General features: G+C 35.6%; 1 protein-coding gene across 1 annotated transcript in view; it reads left to right on the top strand.

Moving 5' to 3' along the window:
- The window catches only part of LOC107685222 (ADAMTS-like protein 3), a 244,976-nt gene that overhangs the window by 26,150 nt on the left and 202,901 nt on the right, over positions 1 to 15,925 (top strand). Inside the window, exon 3 of the mRNA XM_016481738.1 lies at positions 2,347 to 2,466. Coding sequence (XP_016337224.1) covers positions 2,347 to 2,466 — 120 coding nt within the window. The remainder of the gene's footprint in view (positions 1 to 2,346; positions 2,467 to 15,925) is intronic.

The following is a 15,925-nucleotide window of genomic DNA, read 5'->3' as shown; positions in this document are numbered from 1 at the left end:
TCCCCCTCCCCTTCTCTATCATCTAGCGGTTGTAATTACATCAGCAGATTCGGCACATTCGCGATATAAAAGCGGCGCTTTCCAACTTCATTAACATGTTATGGTATTACAGCTGTGAAAATACAAACAAAAAATACACATTCTGAGACATGAATTGAAATGAATTGTGAATTTTATTAACATTAAATCGTCCTCCTCCCATTTTCACCTCAAAATTTTGGGGAAGCTGTGCCTCCCCCGACGAGCCACCACTGCTCACAGTAGTGCAAACGTGATAAAACTCAAATTGTATTATTTTATATGTATATAGATAGATAGATAGATAGGTAGATATTAAATAATGCAGTACTTCATTAGTTTTCTCAACATTATTTATTAAAAACATTTTAAGTTTGTTGTCAATGTTTATTTCTATAGAGTTGTTTGAGGGAAAAATAGTGGTGCTGTAGTTGATGGCTGTGTTTAAATTGTTTTGACAGTGTTGTTCAGTTCAGAAATATATGTTTTCAGCTACTGCATTCTACATATGAGGAAAAAATAAACATAAATATTCAAAATTAATTAAATAATTTATGGTTGCAAAACTTATGTTGAACTAATAAACTTTCTCTGTGTTGTGACTCTGAATTTGGAGCCAGTTCTTAAAATTCTTCTGAATTTTGTCCAGCCCTTCCACACACACATGGATAGCAGGACTGTAATTCAGGCTTGTCAGTGAAAGTCTGTGTCGCTGATGAAAGCGGCTCCTCTGACCATGTGCCAAACTCTGCTGCTCTTTAGGGCGTAAGTGCTTGGAGAAGTAGTCGGCCTCACACACTCGCCCTAGGAGACACTCCCTGGGCTCAGGTACAAAATTAGATTAACTTTTGATACCTGGTACATTTTGTTTTGAAGCTTCAAGCACGTGTAAATAGTTCCCCTTTTAATGAGCAGGAAGGGAAAAAAGCTTTTCAGGAGCTTGCTGTGATTTTATAACCTCCTTAACTTCCATAAATTGTTTATAAGTGTGTCACCAGGCCATTCTGAGAAAGCCGTCAGCCTAGCATTAGCACGGTAAACACATGGTAGCCTACTTCAAATTGGTCTGAACGATTCAGGATTTGGTTCATGTGCTGCAGCTAATCTTCCTCAATAAACGTCTAAGGCGATGGGAATTTCAGCTCTAACAAACCGGAGCTGCTTTCTCTTCTGTGGGCTTCTTACTGTCTCACAATGAACTTTTGACACACTAACAGTTAAATTTTCTTTTATTTGTCCATGCTGTAGTCTTTTATCTCCTATCAGTTTTGGGGATGTCAGAGATGGATAGCAGCTGGCAGCTTTCGAGGTTAATTTTATGAGTCAGGATGGTTATTTTATGTCAGTCTATATGAGTTTTCTGAGTTTATTTTGTGAGTGGCTGATAGAAATACACTGAATTTTATTTGAAGTTCTAAATAAAACAAAGAGCATTGGAGTATGTATAAGAGAAAATACTACTTATGTCTTTCTACTTCAAAATTTGTCTAGCTACTTTAAAATAATATTTAATGTAATGTGTTACTTACTGTTTCTTTCTAATTGTTTGTGAAATTTACTAGCAGTTTATGAGTGAAATGTTTTTTCCCACTATTTTTTTAGTATTCTTTCTAATTGTTTGTGAAATTTACTAGCAGTTTATGAGTGAAATGTTTTTTCCCACTATTTTTTTAGTATATATATATAATAATATATATAATATATATATATATATATATATGGAAATTTGGAACAAAATGTACAAATAGGCTTAGCTCATGAATATTAATTAGGTCATATTAATGCGTGAAGAGATAGTTCAAATTAAAATGGTCATAATTTACTCACCCTCATATCATTCCAAACCTGTATGACTTGTTTTTTTTTTTTCTGTGTAACATGAAGATGTTTTGAAGAGTGTTGGTAAACAAACAGTTTTGGTTCACATTGACTTCCATTGTATTTTTTTTGTCCATACAGAAACAGAAACCGGTTGGTTACCAGCATATTTCAAAATGTCTATTATTGTGTTCAATAGAAGAAAAAAAGTCATACGCGTCCAGTGAAGTAACCTAGTTAACATTCAAAAGGTCATTGACAGTCTTTATCTATTATCAACTAGAACCAGAATAATTTAATTGTGTATTCTCAGTAAACCTTTCTACCTCAATTAACACACATTTCAGCTTGATCTTTATGTGCAGTAGTTGAACACTGATAACGTTTGATAACATCTTTTGTGTACTTACAGTACATTATGCTTTCTCAAAAATGTTAGCTGCAGGCCCCTAAATGATGTCTGCAGTACTTTGATAAGTTTAATGTGGTTGTTGTGGTCTTGTTTTACAGGGAGTAGCGAGCCAGACGCAGAGTGCTTACTTCCTCCCTGAATTTGCACTTTCTCCACAAGGAAGCTTTCTGGAAGACACAACAGGAGAGCAGTATCTCACCTACCGCTATGATGACCAGGTCAGAAACACAGCATCACATGCTGTTGAAAATTTTTTTATTAAAGGGGTCATATGATGCGATTTCAATTTTTCCTAAACAATAATGTACAGTATGTGGAAAATAATGTGTTTTTTGAACCTTAAACCGCATAAACACATTTCATTACACCAAATAATGTTCTTTTTAGCAGCATCATATGACCCCTTTAATTAAACCCGAGTCACACTTGCCACTTCCTTTTGTGGTGATTTAATTGCACATCATACAACTGCTGCTCTGAGAAATGATCATGGTTCATTAGCTTCTTGAATTTAATACTATCTAATAGGCTCTGTTCTAAAACCAGGTGAGCTGCCTTGCTGTCTACTAGCATTGGGTAAAATAAGACATTTTTAATTAGGTTTAACATTTCTTTATCAATATTATTCAGTGTTGAATGAAAGGTATGAATTGAATTACTTTTATTATGATATATAATTATGCTTGATATTAATTATTCCTAATTATGCTTTGGAACAATCAGTATGTCGAAAACGCACCTATGATGCTGTCTAGGTAGGTAGCTCACTAGGTTTTGGATCAGATCTATAAATTTGTTTTTAGCATTGCATGAGTTTTTTGTAGAAAAGTGAACTTGGCGTATGATTGAATGAGTCAGCAATTAATTTGTCAGTCATTTATAATGTCTGTCTGTGAGTTTCTGTGCTCCACTGAGAGGAAAACGGTTGGAAGAATAGTGAGAAATCAGTGCTACTTTTTATTTTTATTTGTGTTTTGTGCTGTAAGTAACATTTTATATGATATAAACTTAATTGTCATGTTTAACAAATTCTGATGATGAAGTTTTCAATACGAAGAATAATTATTTAAAATTTGATTTTAATGCAACTTTTTCATTGGCCAGGTTAGAATCAACTTTTTTTTGATGCAATTTATTAAAGTCTATTGTATATCTATATAAAAAAAATTATACACTATCGCTCAAATGTTTGGGGTCAGAAAGATGCATTAAATTAAACATTAAACATTTATACTGTTTCAAAAGATTACATTTCAGATTATCAAGAATCCTGAATTAAATGCATCACAGTTTTCACAAAAAATAGTAAGTTTCACATTTAAGTGTTACATTCAAATTACATTTGAAACTATTCAAATAAAAAAAACTGCTATTTTAAATTGTAATAATATTCCACAATATTAAAATTTGTACTGTATTTTGGATCAAATAAATGCAGTCTTGGTGAGCATAAGATACTTTTTCAAAAACATCAACAATAATGGATTTAATATATTTTTATATTAAGCAGTATTTTTGCTTTTAGCTTTATTGACCAATCAGAATCCAGGACCAGAACTATCCTTTTTGAAATAGTGAAAGAGTTATTAAATATGGGAGCACAAGACCTGTCGATAATGTAGATTTTGATTTGTTCAAAAATCGCAGATATAATAGAACCTTCAGTGACAGGCGCTGTGTTAGCGGTGGTTCTTTGGGACTCTGCTGTTGGGCTATTTCCTCTCGGTACGATCAGTTAAGACTTTCAGATCAGCCTCTCGGCTTAAGGGGAATTCGGGCCAGGCCGTCTCGGTAAACCCTCTGTAACAGGAAAGTCCAGGCAAACTTGAAGTTTATAGGCATTATAAAGCTCTGCCTGACTGTTTTCTTTTGAGCACCTGCCTTGGGAGCCATTAACCCAGACACACTCTGTATGCCATCGGACTGTTTTGGGGCCTGTTATGGAAACCTTGGTTCGTGTCAGTCCAGCACTGATGTCTGTTTCCAGGCCAGTTGTTATGTTTGTGACGTGTTGGCATGCATGTCAAGGATGGCTTTTATTACGGTGATTTAATACAGGAATGTGGGGGTGGCACGGCAACCACGCAAACACATGCTGCTTCCTGTTGTTAGGACAAACTTCCAAGCATTTCTGCTCATATGAGCTCGTACTAATGCACTGCTGTTGTATATCAATGCTGATAGGTGTGTGTGAGTATGTGGGTGTGTGTGCAAAAACATTCTCAATGGCTGTGTTTGCGATTGCATTCTACCACACTGCTCTTGCTTTTGCTGCAGTATATATTGTATGTTCGTTTGTATTTTTCAATTTCCTCCAATTTATCAATTTGGCATGGATTTTAATAGTTTTTATTCTATTGTTGTTAGTATTTGTTTGGTTTTAGTTTTTCCCCAGAGTTTAGTTTCAGTTTATTTCATTTTAGTATTTCAGGGCTGCTAAAGTTAATTGCACTATTTGTATAATTTAAAAATGTTTTAGGTCCTTGCATTGCAGTTGGGTTGTAAATGTTCCAGTTATAGAATATAACATGTATCAAAGTCAAAAATTTATTTGTGGCCATTTTACTTTACTTACTTTTGGAAACATGAACATATGTTTTTAATTGATCAAAAAGAGACCAGTTAGCATTTTAGAAATAAAAATAAAGAATTTTCATTTGAATTGTGTGCGACAATTCATGTCTTATCAAGTAAAGAATCAAAAAATATGTTACAAATGTTAAAAATAGTTTACATACCCGAAATTAAAAACACATTACATACCTGAAATTACATTCACCAGTGTTAAAACTTTACTGGTAACAAAAACTTCAACAAGTAGCAGTTTTGACAACAAGCATAGTATATTTTGAAAGGTGTATTTGTTATGCTATTTTTTGTAATTTTAATATTGTTTATGTACTATTATAATATTAATTAATATTTTGAATTATCTCTTATTTTTTACATTTTCAGGTTTCATTGTAATTTTGTTATGTGGTTTTTTTTTTTTATATATTTTTTATTTATTTTTAGTACTTCAAAAAAAATATTGATTCATTCTCATGTCATTTTGAGAAAATAATGTACATGTACTATATTATTCCAATCTGAGCATGATGGTCGAATAATGGTATAATACATAAAGTTTAGTTTTTTTTTTTACTACCATTCAAAGATTTGTGGATTTTTTTTGTTTTTTTTAAAGGAATGAATATTTTGTACACAGCAAGGATGCATTAAATTGATCAAAAGTGACAGTAAATTCATTTATAATGTCACAAATGATTTCTTTATCAAATCAATACAGTTACTTTCAACTTTGTATTCATTAAAGAATCACAAAATTATTCTTAAACCCCAAATCAGCATATTAGGATGATTTCTGAAGGATCATGTGACACTGAAGCCCGGAGTAATGATGCTGAAAATTCAGCTTTGCATCACAGGAATAAATTACATTTTATTAAAGTAGAAAACAGTTATTTTAATCTTAAAGGTGACATATCATGGAAATCTGACTTTTCCAGGTTTTAAGTTCTATAATCAGGTCCCCGGTGCATCTATCAACCAAGGAAACGTGAAAAAGATTAACCCAGTAACTTTGTTTTGGTAAGCATTTTTCTGCAAGCGTCTGAGAAAACGATCACGTCTGATTTCGCTCTCTTGGTGACGTTGCAAAGGGATCTCATTATAATATTACCGCCCCTTAATCTGTAAATTTCCACCCATGGCGCCATCATTTTGATTTCGCAAGCGACAACGGTGTACCAGTTCTAAAGCCATGGTGAAAGTTTGAGCAAAACATACTACCTGTTCTGCCTTTGTCTGCAAAGACAAGCACAGAACACTATTTAGATCTAAAATAAACATGCAATTTATTTCCAAATCCTAAATCCTCCGACATTCTTCTTTACAAATCCTCGTTTTGTACTTCTAATTCTTGACCGTTGTTGATCTCTCCCCTGCGTTTCCATGTGTGTCACTTCAACGTGCGTTTCCGACCTCATACGTCATTCCCCCAGAACTGCTTCTGTTTACAACAGTGAGCGCAAGCTAGATTCAAGTGATTATTACGTTTTGAATATGGATATTTTTCTTACAAAAACGCATCGATTCGCTACAGAAGGCCTTTGTTCACCCCCCAGAGCCGTGTGAGACACTTTTTTTTTATGGATGGGCGATTTTTATTTAAGTTCTTTTCGACTGAATGCATGCAACACCCGTTGAGTGGCATTAAACAGCTTGAAAGATCAAAGGCAATTTTTAATATAACTCCTACTGGATTCGTCTGAAAGAAGAAAGTCATATACACCTAGGATGCCTCGAGGGTGAGTAAAACGCAGAATAATTTTCATTTTTGGGTGAACTAACCCTTTAAATGTATTTATTTTAGTAAGTTGCCAAAAATATATACAGTTTTTATATATATATATTATATATATAAAGTTTTTGCTTTAGTTATTATAAACAGCACCGGTTTCACATAGTATTTAAACAGTATTCAGTTCCCAATGATTTCAACACAGTTTCCATTCTTAGGCAGACACAGAAAATGGCCTTACTGAAAAAATTTCTGCCCATTATGGAAGAATAAAGTATTTTATACTGACTGACGTTTCATATTTAGAACGTGTCAAAGGATGTGAAACCTTCCCAGTAATCCCCTCTGCAAGGTAAAGGGCTCTTCTTACAAAAGAAAATGCCACCAGCCCCAGTGCTGCTCCTTGCGTGCTGCGTCTCTCCAGTAAGTCGTCTCTCTTGCCAGAAAGAGGGTGGATACCATCCAGGCCTGTGCCTGCTGAGGTTAGCCACAGATGGAGGGCTTTCCCCTACAGACACGGGGCTTAAACTAATAGATAATGCACATGTTCCCTTCGGGCATCTCCCCGGCCAGCCGAAGTGCCTGACAGACAGGCCCATAGTATAAAGCAGCTTTCCTCAGAAAGCCCCGTAAAGCATATCTAATGGTTTTTTGTGTTGCGCTACCTGCTTGAGACTTTGAGTTTAGCCAGCTGGAGTTTTTTTTTGTCTCCGAGCAGCATGCTAGTGCCAGTGTTTCTATTTACAGCCAGTCCAGGCCTTTCTAAAATAAGTTCTCGTTTGAAAAGACGTGACACTGTGCAGGCAGAAGGCAGATTTTAAATGGATGGGTTCGGATTGTGTTGATTAATTTGGGTCAAGGAGCAAGCTACGGTCGGGGCGATTTGAACGTCTGGGTTTGAGAAGGTGTTCACCTTGAGAAAGCAAGTGCCAGGTTTCATCTTTGAGGTCTTTGATGGGGTATTTGTAAAACTGGCCCCCATCTGCGGCATGCCGATGGAGATTTTAATTGGGAGAGTCAGGCTCAGCAGGACTAAAGGAACTTGCATACTAACTATCTCTGAAGTGAACTATGATGAAGAAAGCAGGGGGGTGTTGAATTTGAGCCGTAAAAAGTATGAGATGCCTTTAATAGTTGGTTTATGCTGTATGTATTTGTAGCTAGATGGTGGAGAGGTGTTTTGCATCATAGCTGTTACTATATTGTGTGTTTTACCACAACTGAAACTATATTGACCAATGAGCATCCAAGACTGTAACGATCTTTATTGCAATTGACATTTCAGCATTTTGATGTTTAGACATGGAGCATTAAAGGAATAGTTCACCCAAAAATGAAAATTTGCTTAAAATGTATTCACCCTCAGGCCAAGATGTAGGTGAGTTTGTTTCTTTATCAGAATAGATTTGGAGAAATTTAGCATTACATCACTCGCTCACCAGTGGATCCTCTGCAGTGAATGGGTGCCGTCAGAATGAGAATCCAAACAGCTGATAAAAACATCACAATAATCCACAAGTTATCCACACCACTCCAGTCCATCAGTTAACATCTTGTGAAGTGAAAAGCTGTGTGTTTGTAAGAAACAAATATTTCATTAAGGTCGTTTTAACTTTAAACTGTCGCTTCTGTCCAAAATACCAGTCCATAATCCAAAATAATTCTTCCTCCTGTGAAAAAGTCGATTCACTGTTGTCTCTCACATTATAATCCACCCACATTTGTTTAGAAATGTTTTGGACTGTTTTCGCTTGAAAACTGCTTGATCTGTGCATATTTCTCTCCTGATTCAGACGAGATTACTTTTATTTACTGGAGAAAGCAATATTATGGATTACTTGTGGATTATTGTGATGTTTTTATCAGCTGTTTGGACTCTGATGGCACCCATTCACCGCTTGAAAACTGCTTGATCTGTGCATATTTCTCTCCTGATTCAGACGAGATTACTTTTAATTTTAAAGATTACTTTTGTTTGGACTCTGATGGCACCCATTCACTGCAACGGATCCATTAGTGAGCAAGTAATGTAATGTTACATTTCTCCAAATCTGTAGCTACACATTAAAAACAGTTCCAATCTTAATTATTGTTTGTTACACTATGCACTGTCCTCGATTAATTTCTTAATGATTTTTTTTGTTTCTCTTTATTTTTTGAGGCCACTGCAGGTGTGTTTTGTTTTGTCAGTCTGTGTTGGCATGATACCCATTTTCTAATGGATTACTATCATTAACAATCTAAAAGTCTAAATTGACTTTAAACATCCCACACTAATATGTAAATTAAGATGCATGTGATACAAATACAAAAACATAATGTCTCACAACATCTCAGGTTGGTATTTGACTTGAAATGCATTTCTTAGAAACTTTTGATTTCATCGTGAAGCACATGCAATAGAAAAGCTCATGATATGCTTGTCTAAGCACAATTTTGTATATGTAGTGAGTTGTTGTTTCAATTTTATACATATCGAGGTTTTTATGTATTTGATTTGCAAAATCACTGGTAAAATATCTCAATGGCTGATGAAATTGAGCATTTACTAGCCAATGTGGCTGGCACACAAAAAAGTTAATTTTCTTCGCTGGATTTAATGCAGTATAATCCCATGTGATGGACAGAAGCATTGTGGGTCCTCTATTAACGTCACGCTCTTGTGGTTCTCGGATCAGTTCCAAACAGCCCTCAATTCCCAGAATGCACCTAGTAATAATCTGGAGTCTCGTTACATGCAGTGCCTTACTGCAGAAGAAGTGATGCACACCTCATATACGGCCATCATTAAAGAGTCATTTCATACTGTGCAGAAATGATTCACATTCAGTGGCTGCTTCTGTCTGTAAGTGTGGATGAGCTGTAGTGGGCATCTATCTATCTATCTATCTATCTATCTGTCTATCTATCTATCTATCTATCGATCGTTCTATCGTTCTATCATTCTAACTTTCTGTTCTATCTATCTATCTATCTATCTATCTATCTATCTATCGATCGTTCTATCGTTCTATCATTCTAACTTTCTGAGCCCCTTTGACTGTATATTTGTAAATCACAGGTAAGTGAAGCATTTGATTGCGCATCACTTTGGTATTTAGTACAGACCTTTCTCTCAACTCTTGTGTGTGTGTGTGTGTGTATGTGCGCGCGCGCGCGCGTGTGTGTGTGTGTGTGTGTGTATGTGTGAATGTACATGCCGAGCTGCTCCTAATTGTCTCTAATTAAAGCCTGAATTCTTTCCAACTGCTAAAAAACACATTTCATCACCCCACTGCCTGCTAATGCTCATAATGCCTTTTTATGCAATGACACCCTTGATCTATTTTTAATGCGGCATTTCCATAAATTTGCATCTCTGAAACGCCTCTTTGACTTTCAGGTCCTCGTGCCAAAAAGGATGTTGGTAATGCCAAAGTTGGGATGCTAATCAAAACTCGCTTAGTTATATGGGACATCTAGTGTTTTAGCACTTTCAGTCGAGGCTTGTGTAAAGTCCCATTTGCCTAATCCTCAAAAACGCCTGACAAGATGTGGCTCAGTCATAGGCTAATGCTTGACATTTGAAATTAGATCGCAATGAATGCGATCAAGTTCAACGTGGTAGGCAGATATTAGCTGTAGATGTTTTATTATCAAAGGATTTAGTGCTGTGGAGACATAAAACAAGGGCGTAATGAGGTTGATGCTGGAAACATTGACAAGAACAAGCCTGGGTCGGTAAGATTTTGTTTTTTTTTAAGGAATTAATACTTTTATTCAGCGAGGATGCATTAAATTGATCAAATAAGACATTTATAATCTAACAAAAAATTATATTTGAAATAAATGCTGTTCTTTTGAATTCATCAAAGAATTTTGAAAAAAAGTCACAAAAATATTAAGCAGCACAACTGTTACATCAAAAATCATGTTTGACATTATTCTTCTGTTTTGACTGAACTTTGCCTTTCATGAAAATACAAAGCAAAAACGTGTCCTCAACTACCCTCACAAAGTTCAACATGAACTTCAACGTGACGACCAAACATAGATAGATTTCATGGTCACACCGCAGATAGAATTATCCTCAGACCTCGACATGTCAAGCTGTTGATAAGATGAGAATCAAGATGGAGAGGAAATTAAACATGTTGGTATTGGTAGAGGAATCATGCCAGGCACGTCTCGCTTCGTTACCAGCGGTGAGATATTTCTATTCCTTTCTGAGAGTTTTATTTGAAATATTAAGTTGAGATATTACATCCTCAACAACAATAATAGCAACTAATGTAACAATAACCCAAATTTATTATTGCATTGTACTTTATTAATAGTTGTTCACAGCCATTTCATAATACAAATGAGTCCTATCATACATTTATTTTAATTTGATTGTTTTTCTTACTTTTATGGTGTTTTTATGTTCATTTTGGAGCTTGATATTCATAGTCAGTCACTGTTGAAAAATAGCTGTGTGGAGTGCTTTCCATTGTAAATATAACAGCTTATGGCTTTGAAACGACTTGAGGGGGCGTAAATGATGACAGAATATTCACTTTTGGGTGAAGGATTCCTGTAGTGTGGCTGAATGCTGTTATTTTTCGGAGAGAAACACAGGGTCACAGTGTGTTGACCACATGACGGTAATATTAACTTAGGAGACATAATTGTGTAACCGTGAAAGCCCAGCATTACAGCTGCCATCGGTGATATTCAGGAAAAGTGTGTGTATCCTATCAGCCTTTCCCTCCACCACTATTAATCAAATCTGGAAAACTTCTGGAATTTAACCTGGGCCAAAATGGCTGGATGTTATTGTAGGGCGCATGTTTTTGCTCGGGGAACAGGCCTTTTTGAGGTTCTGACTTATGAGCAGGGAGTGAAAGTTGGATTGAGTGTGCTTGGCTTTGAAAAGCACACACATATGCACACATACACGCAGGTTTAGAAGAGAGTGGAGGATATAAGCTAGCTGTTTCAAAACCTAGTGTAATGTACTACACACACCAATATTGGTACTTTTAACTAAAACTAAAGCTACATCAACATTAATCCAGATAAGTTTGAAAAGGCATGTTTTTCAGATGCTGTTTTTGGCCAGTGAAAATGGAGCCTTTAGAAGATGCTCTCTCAGGTGGATACATTTGAAAATGCCATGTTTGACTTTTTGTGTGGACTCTGAAACAGAGGTATTTGAAAACAATGATGCATATTTGTGTGATGCATATTGTATATATATATATATATATATATATATGTGTGTGTGTGTGGTAGTACCAGCATTGTTGTGCATGCAATTCACTTTAACAATGTTGCTAAAGATTCATATTCCATTTCTGCAAAGATGAAAGAATATTTACTCGCAATTGCTGTCCTGCAGCAAAAGATGTTGACAGTTGTCGGTACCAGTGAGCATTTATGACATTTTATGAATGCGCAGCAAGGTGATTTGTGACCCTGGATCACAAAACCAGTCTTAATTAGCACGGGTATATTTCTAGCAATAGCCAAAAATACATTGTATGGGTCAGAATGATTGATTTTTCTTTTATGCCAAAAATCATTAGGATATTAAGTAAAGATCATGTTTAATGACGATATTTTGTAAATTTCCTACTGTAAATATATCAAAACATACATTTTCTCAGTATTTTGAATTTTTTTGCATTAATTTGGATGAAGCCTAAATCTATAAAAGGTAGTTTTTGATCATTAAATTAAAGCTAAAAAACTAAAATAAAAACTAAAATATGTACTTTGAGTTGAATAAAAATGACTAAAATAAACAAAAATTAAAATGAAAACTGAAAATATAAATTTACTACAATAGTATATAAATAATACTAAAAATAACACGGACACAGGCAGCTGCTTTATAAAAAGGTGTACTAACATCATGAAACCTACTAAGAGACTGATTTGGAGTGCACTGCATAGGCATCACACAAATTACGCTCCCCATGTAATGTGCACACATTGTAAAAAAAAAAAAATTAAAAGTTGTAAGTAAAACATTATTGAAGTATGTTTTCAAAGAAAATACTCTTTTAGATTATATTGGATATGTTTATAATGAATATTTTTTTTATTATTTCAGCAATATCTGCCTTCTTGCATGGATTTTCTTTTTCACTGAGAGTGTGGCAGTATGTATAAGGGATAGTTCTGAAAAATTTTATTCTGTCATCATGTACTGACTCTGAAGTTGTTCCAAACCTGTATGAGTTTATTTTTTCCTGCTGAACACGAAAGAAGAAATTCCGGAGAACGTTGATATCCAAAAAGTTGACGGTAACCATTGATTTCCATAGTAGCAAAAAAATAGGGAAGCCAATCGCTACCAGCAACCGTGACGTTTTTGGGTGAACTATCTCTTTAAGAATAGAAACAAGGTATTTTACTTAGCCAACTTGGTTTGCAGCACACACACGATGCCTAATGCTGTCTAAGTAGGGAGCTCACTAGGTTTTGGAACAGAACTATTTAGAGTATTTTTTACAGTCATGTTAATTCACCTCATGTGGGTTTTTCGTTTCGAATATTTTGCTGTTTTTGTCATTAAACCTTCAACTTGTGTGTGTGTTTTGCCATTCCTGCTATGTGGGGGGCTGTGGCTGTTCTCAGATCAGCTTGTATCGACTACTTAAGGGACTCACATGGGCTGCACACCTGTTGTGTCAATTCCCTTCATTGAAGTTCACTCAAGGTCATATTTTTAACACAGTGGCCACATTTGAACACATATGCAAACTGCATTATGTTTGTGTGTGTGTCTCCTGTCTCACCCCCTGGACAACAGGTGTGGCCCCTGGAACAGAACAGCCATCTGGATCTCGTTTGCCTGTCTTTTGAGAGTGCACCGATTTAGCAATTGCCTCATTTCGCGGCCTTATTTCACGTACTCTGACACGGCGTTCTTTGGTCGCGGCTTAACATTAACACATTACGGCAGCGTCCTCTTAAAGGGATAGTTCACCCAAAAGTGAAATTTTGCTGTTAATTTACTCCCATTCAAGATGTAGGTGATTTTTTTCTTCATTAAAGAAGTTTTTTTAGCTGAAACTGTAGCCCTTGGTGATTCAGAAAATGTTAATGGCCACTGGTACTTTGAGAGTCAAGAAAAGCATATTAGGGAACACAAAATGAATACTTGTGGCTCCTGATGATATACTGAGGTCTTATGAAGCAAAACGATCGGTCTGTGCAAGAAACTGAACATTTACAACATTATTACCTGTAATCCAGAGTCTCAGGCAAACCCAGTGTGATGTCCGGTTCACAAAGGAATCATTCTTTTGAACTGGTTCTTTTTAGTGAACTAGATTAACCAATTTGAAAGAGTTTGTGGCTCGAGCAGCACAGATCTACAAGTTACTCAATCAAAACTTACTTTCGGACGTCTGACAGGTTCCCTGACTTGAAATGAGCTAAGATACGGGCCTATATGATCCTATGCTGCTGGTTTTTGCCAACTGTTTCAGCGCTCCAGTTCCTCTAACAGTCACTGGACTGAGGAAACAGATGACAGATGAGCTGGTGATATGTGCATACCTGAACCGAGCACTTGAATGAAGGGGCGAAATGAAAGTTTTTATGGTTTCTCATTGTTTATGTAAAAAGGTGAGCTGATGAAGATGAGTTTATTCACTTTATATACTTTAGACATGTAAAACATCCAAACTTCACATTATTATTGGGTGCTTTAATAATTCAGTTGCGGTGAATTGGTTAGTTTCAGTTCTTGATTCTGATTGGTCGGCAGCTGTTTTATTCACAATAAAGCACAGCTGACTGCATCACCCAACGGTTCTGTGCATTACAACCAGCCTTAGCAACATAAGCAGCTATGTGTACACAGTGTGGAGGGAATATTACTGTATTTATTAGTTTTATTTTTCAGCTATAGTACTGTATGTCCATTAACCCCTTAAGTGCCACCCAATGGTGCTCTTTTTTTTGTTGTCTTTTTTCTCTATCACATATTTTAGTAATCAAAAGTATCGGTATCGGGCGAGTACTGGATAAAGTGGTATCGGTGCATCCCTAGTAATCATCTTAAATTATTTCTCATTTGAAACCTCAGAATTCATCCTGTGAAAACATTTTTAAATCGGACATTGCTTTACCATGGAAATGGTACTTTAAAATCTTGTAGCAACCTCCTCCCCTTAGTGGGTGGAGTCAAGTGTCATATTACAAAATGTATTATGGTCTTTTAGAATCAAAAGTTTTTATAATCTTGACAAAAAACATATATTTGGAAAGGTCTGAGTCTCAAGATTCCATATTTGGTGGTATTTTTTGATAGAAGTAATATTGACAGAGAAATTTAGTGACAGAAAAATACATCAACAAAAATTCTACAGAGTTTGGATGGCACCCGGTGGCTGTTTGTGGTATAACGCCCTAAATAAAATCTCACAGGAACCTCTTTTTTTATATATCAACTTCAAATTTGGAACATAACTTATTTAGACATAAGGCTTTAATTTTATATCAATTTTGGATTCAAAAATATTTTGTAAAATATTTACTTTATATAAAATAAAAACAAATTGGTACAGTGCATTTTCTTTACAGTAAATTTAAACTTCTATAACTTTTTGATACTTTAATATTTTGAAATGATTCCACTTCTGCAGTAATCTGCAGATTGTCTTCTTAAAAAGGAGTCCAACCTTAGGTCTGTATTCCAAAGTTTCATGAATTATAATAATTTACGTTTGGATAGTGCACGTTCACGTCAATGTTCAAAAATGGGGGGTGGCACTTAAGGGGTTAATTTACACTGTAATGATGCTTGCAAACTCGCGATTTCCCACGAATTGGTCTGTTTTAATCTAAAAGACAGAAAACAGACATTTTCTCATACTGAGAGATAAGCTGATGTATGTGTGTGAGAAAATGTCATATATGGTGTTAAAAAATAAATAAATTGCACAGCGGATGAGAATGGTTCTTAGAGCATGGTCGTTAGTTCCTTATTTCCTATATATGTGACATCAATGCTTGATTACGTTAACAAAATGGTGAATCAGTTTTTGAACCACTTTATTGAAGCAAACTGTCTGAAAGAACCGGGTATGCCTCACACGTCCTGAAAAGTGAAGCTGCGGGCTCTTTGATCGCCCCCTGGTGGCTGGCTGCAATACAGGTCATAAACCCCGCCCTCTCCATGTAAACGAATGGGACTTGAGTCAAAATAAAAAATCCGAAAGATGGTTTTGGTCATTTAAAGTAGTTATCACGCTGATATATGTTCAATTGTTCGTTTTTGTGATAAGTTTGATTTTAGCTAGTAATTTGATGCTATAAAAACGGGGCGTGTCGTTATGGCTGATTGGGTCTGTGGGAGTTTGGGCGGGAGTTTGATACCGCTGCTCCACCTCACA

The sequence above is a fragment of the Sinocyclocheilus anshuiensis genome, unplaced genomic scaffold, assembly GCF_001515605.1.
Source record: "Sinocyclocheilus anshuiensis isolate Anshui unplaced genomic scaffold, SAMN03320099.WGS_v1.1 scaffold333, whole genome shotgun sequence".
NCBI classification, from domain to species: domain Eukaryota; kingdom Metazoa; phylum Chordata; class Actinopteri; order Cypriniformes; family Cyprinidae; genus Sinocyclocheilus; species Sinocyclocheilus anshuiensis.
Note: the sequence above shows the minus strand (reverse complement) of the source record. Positions and strands in the feature narration are given on the sequence as shown.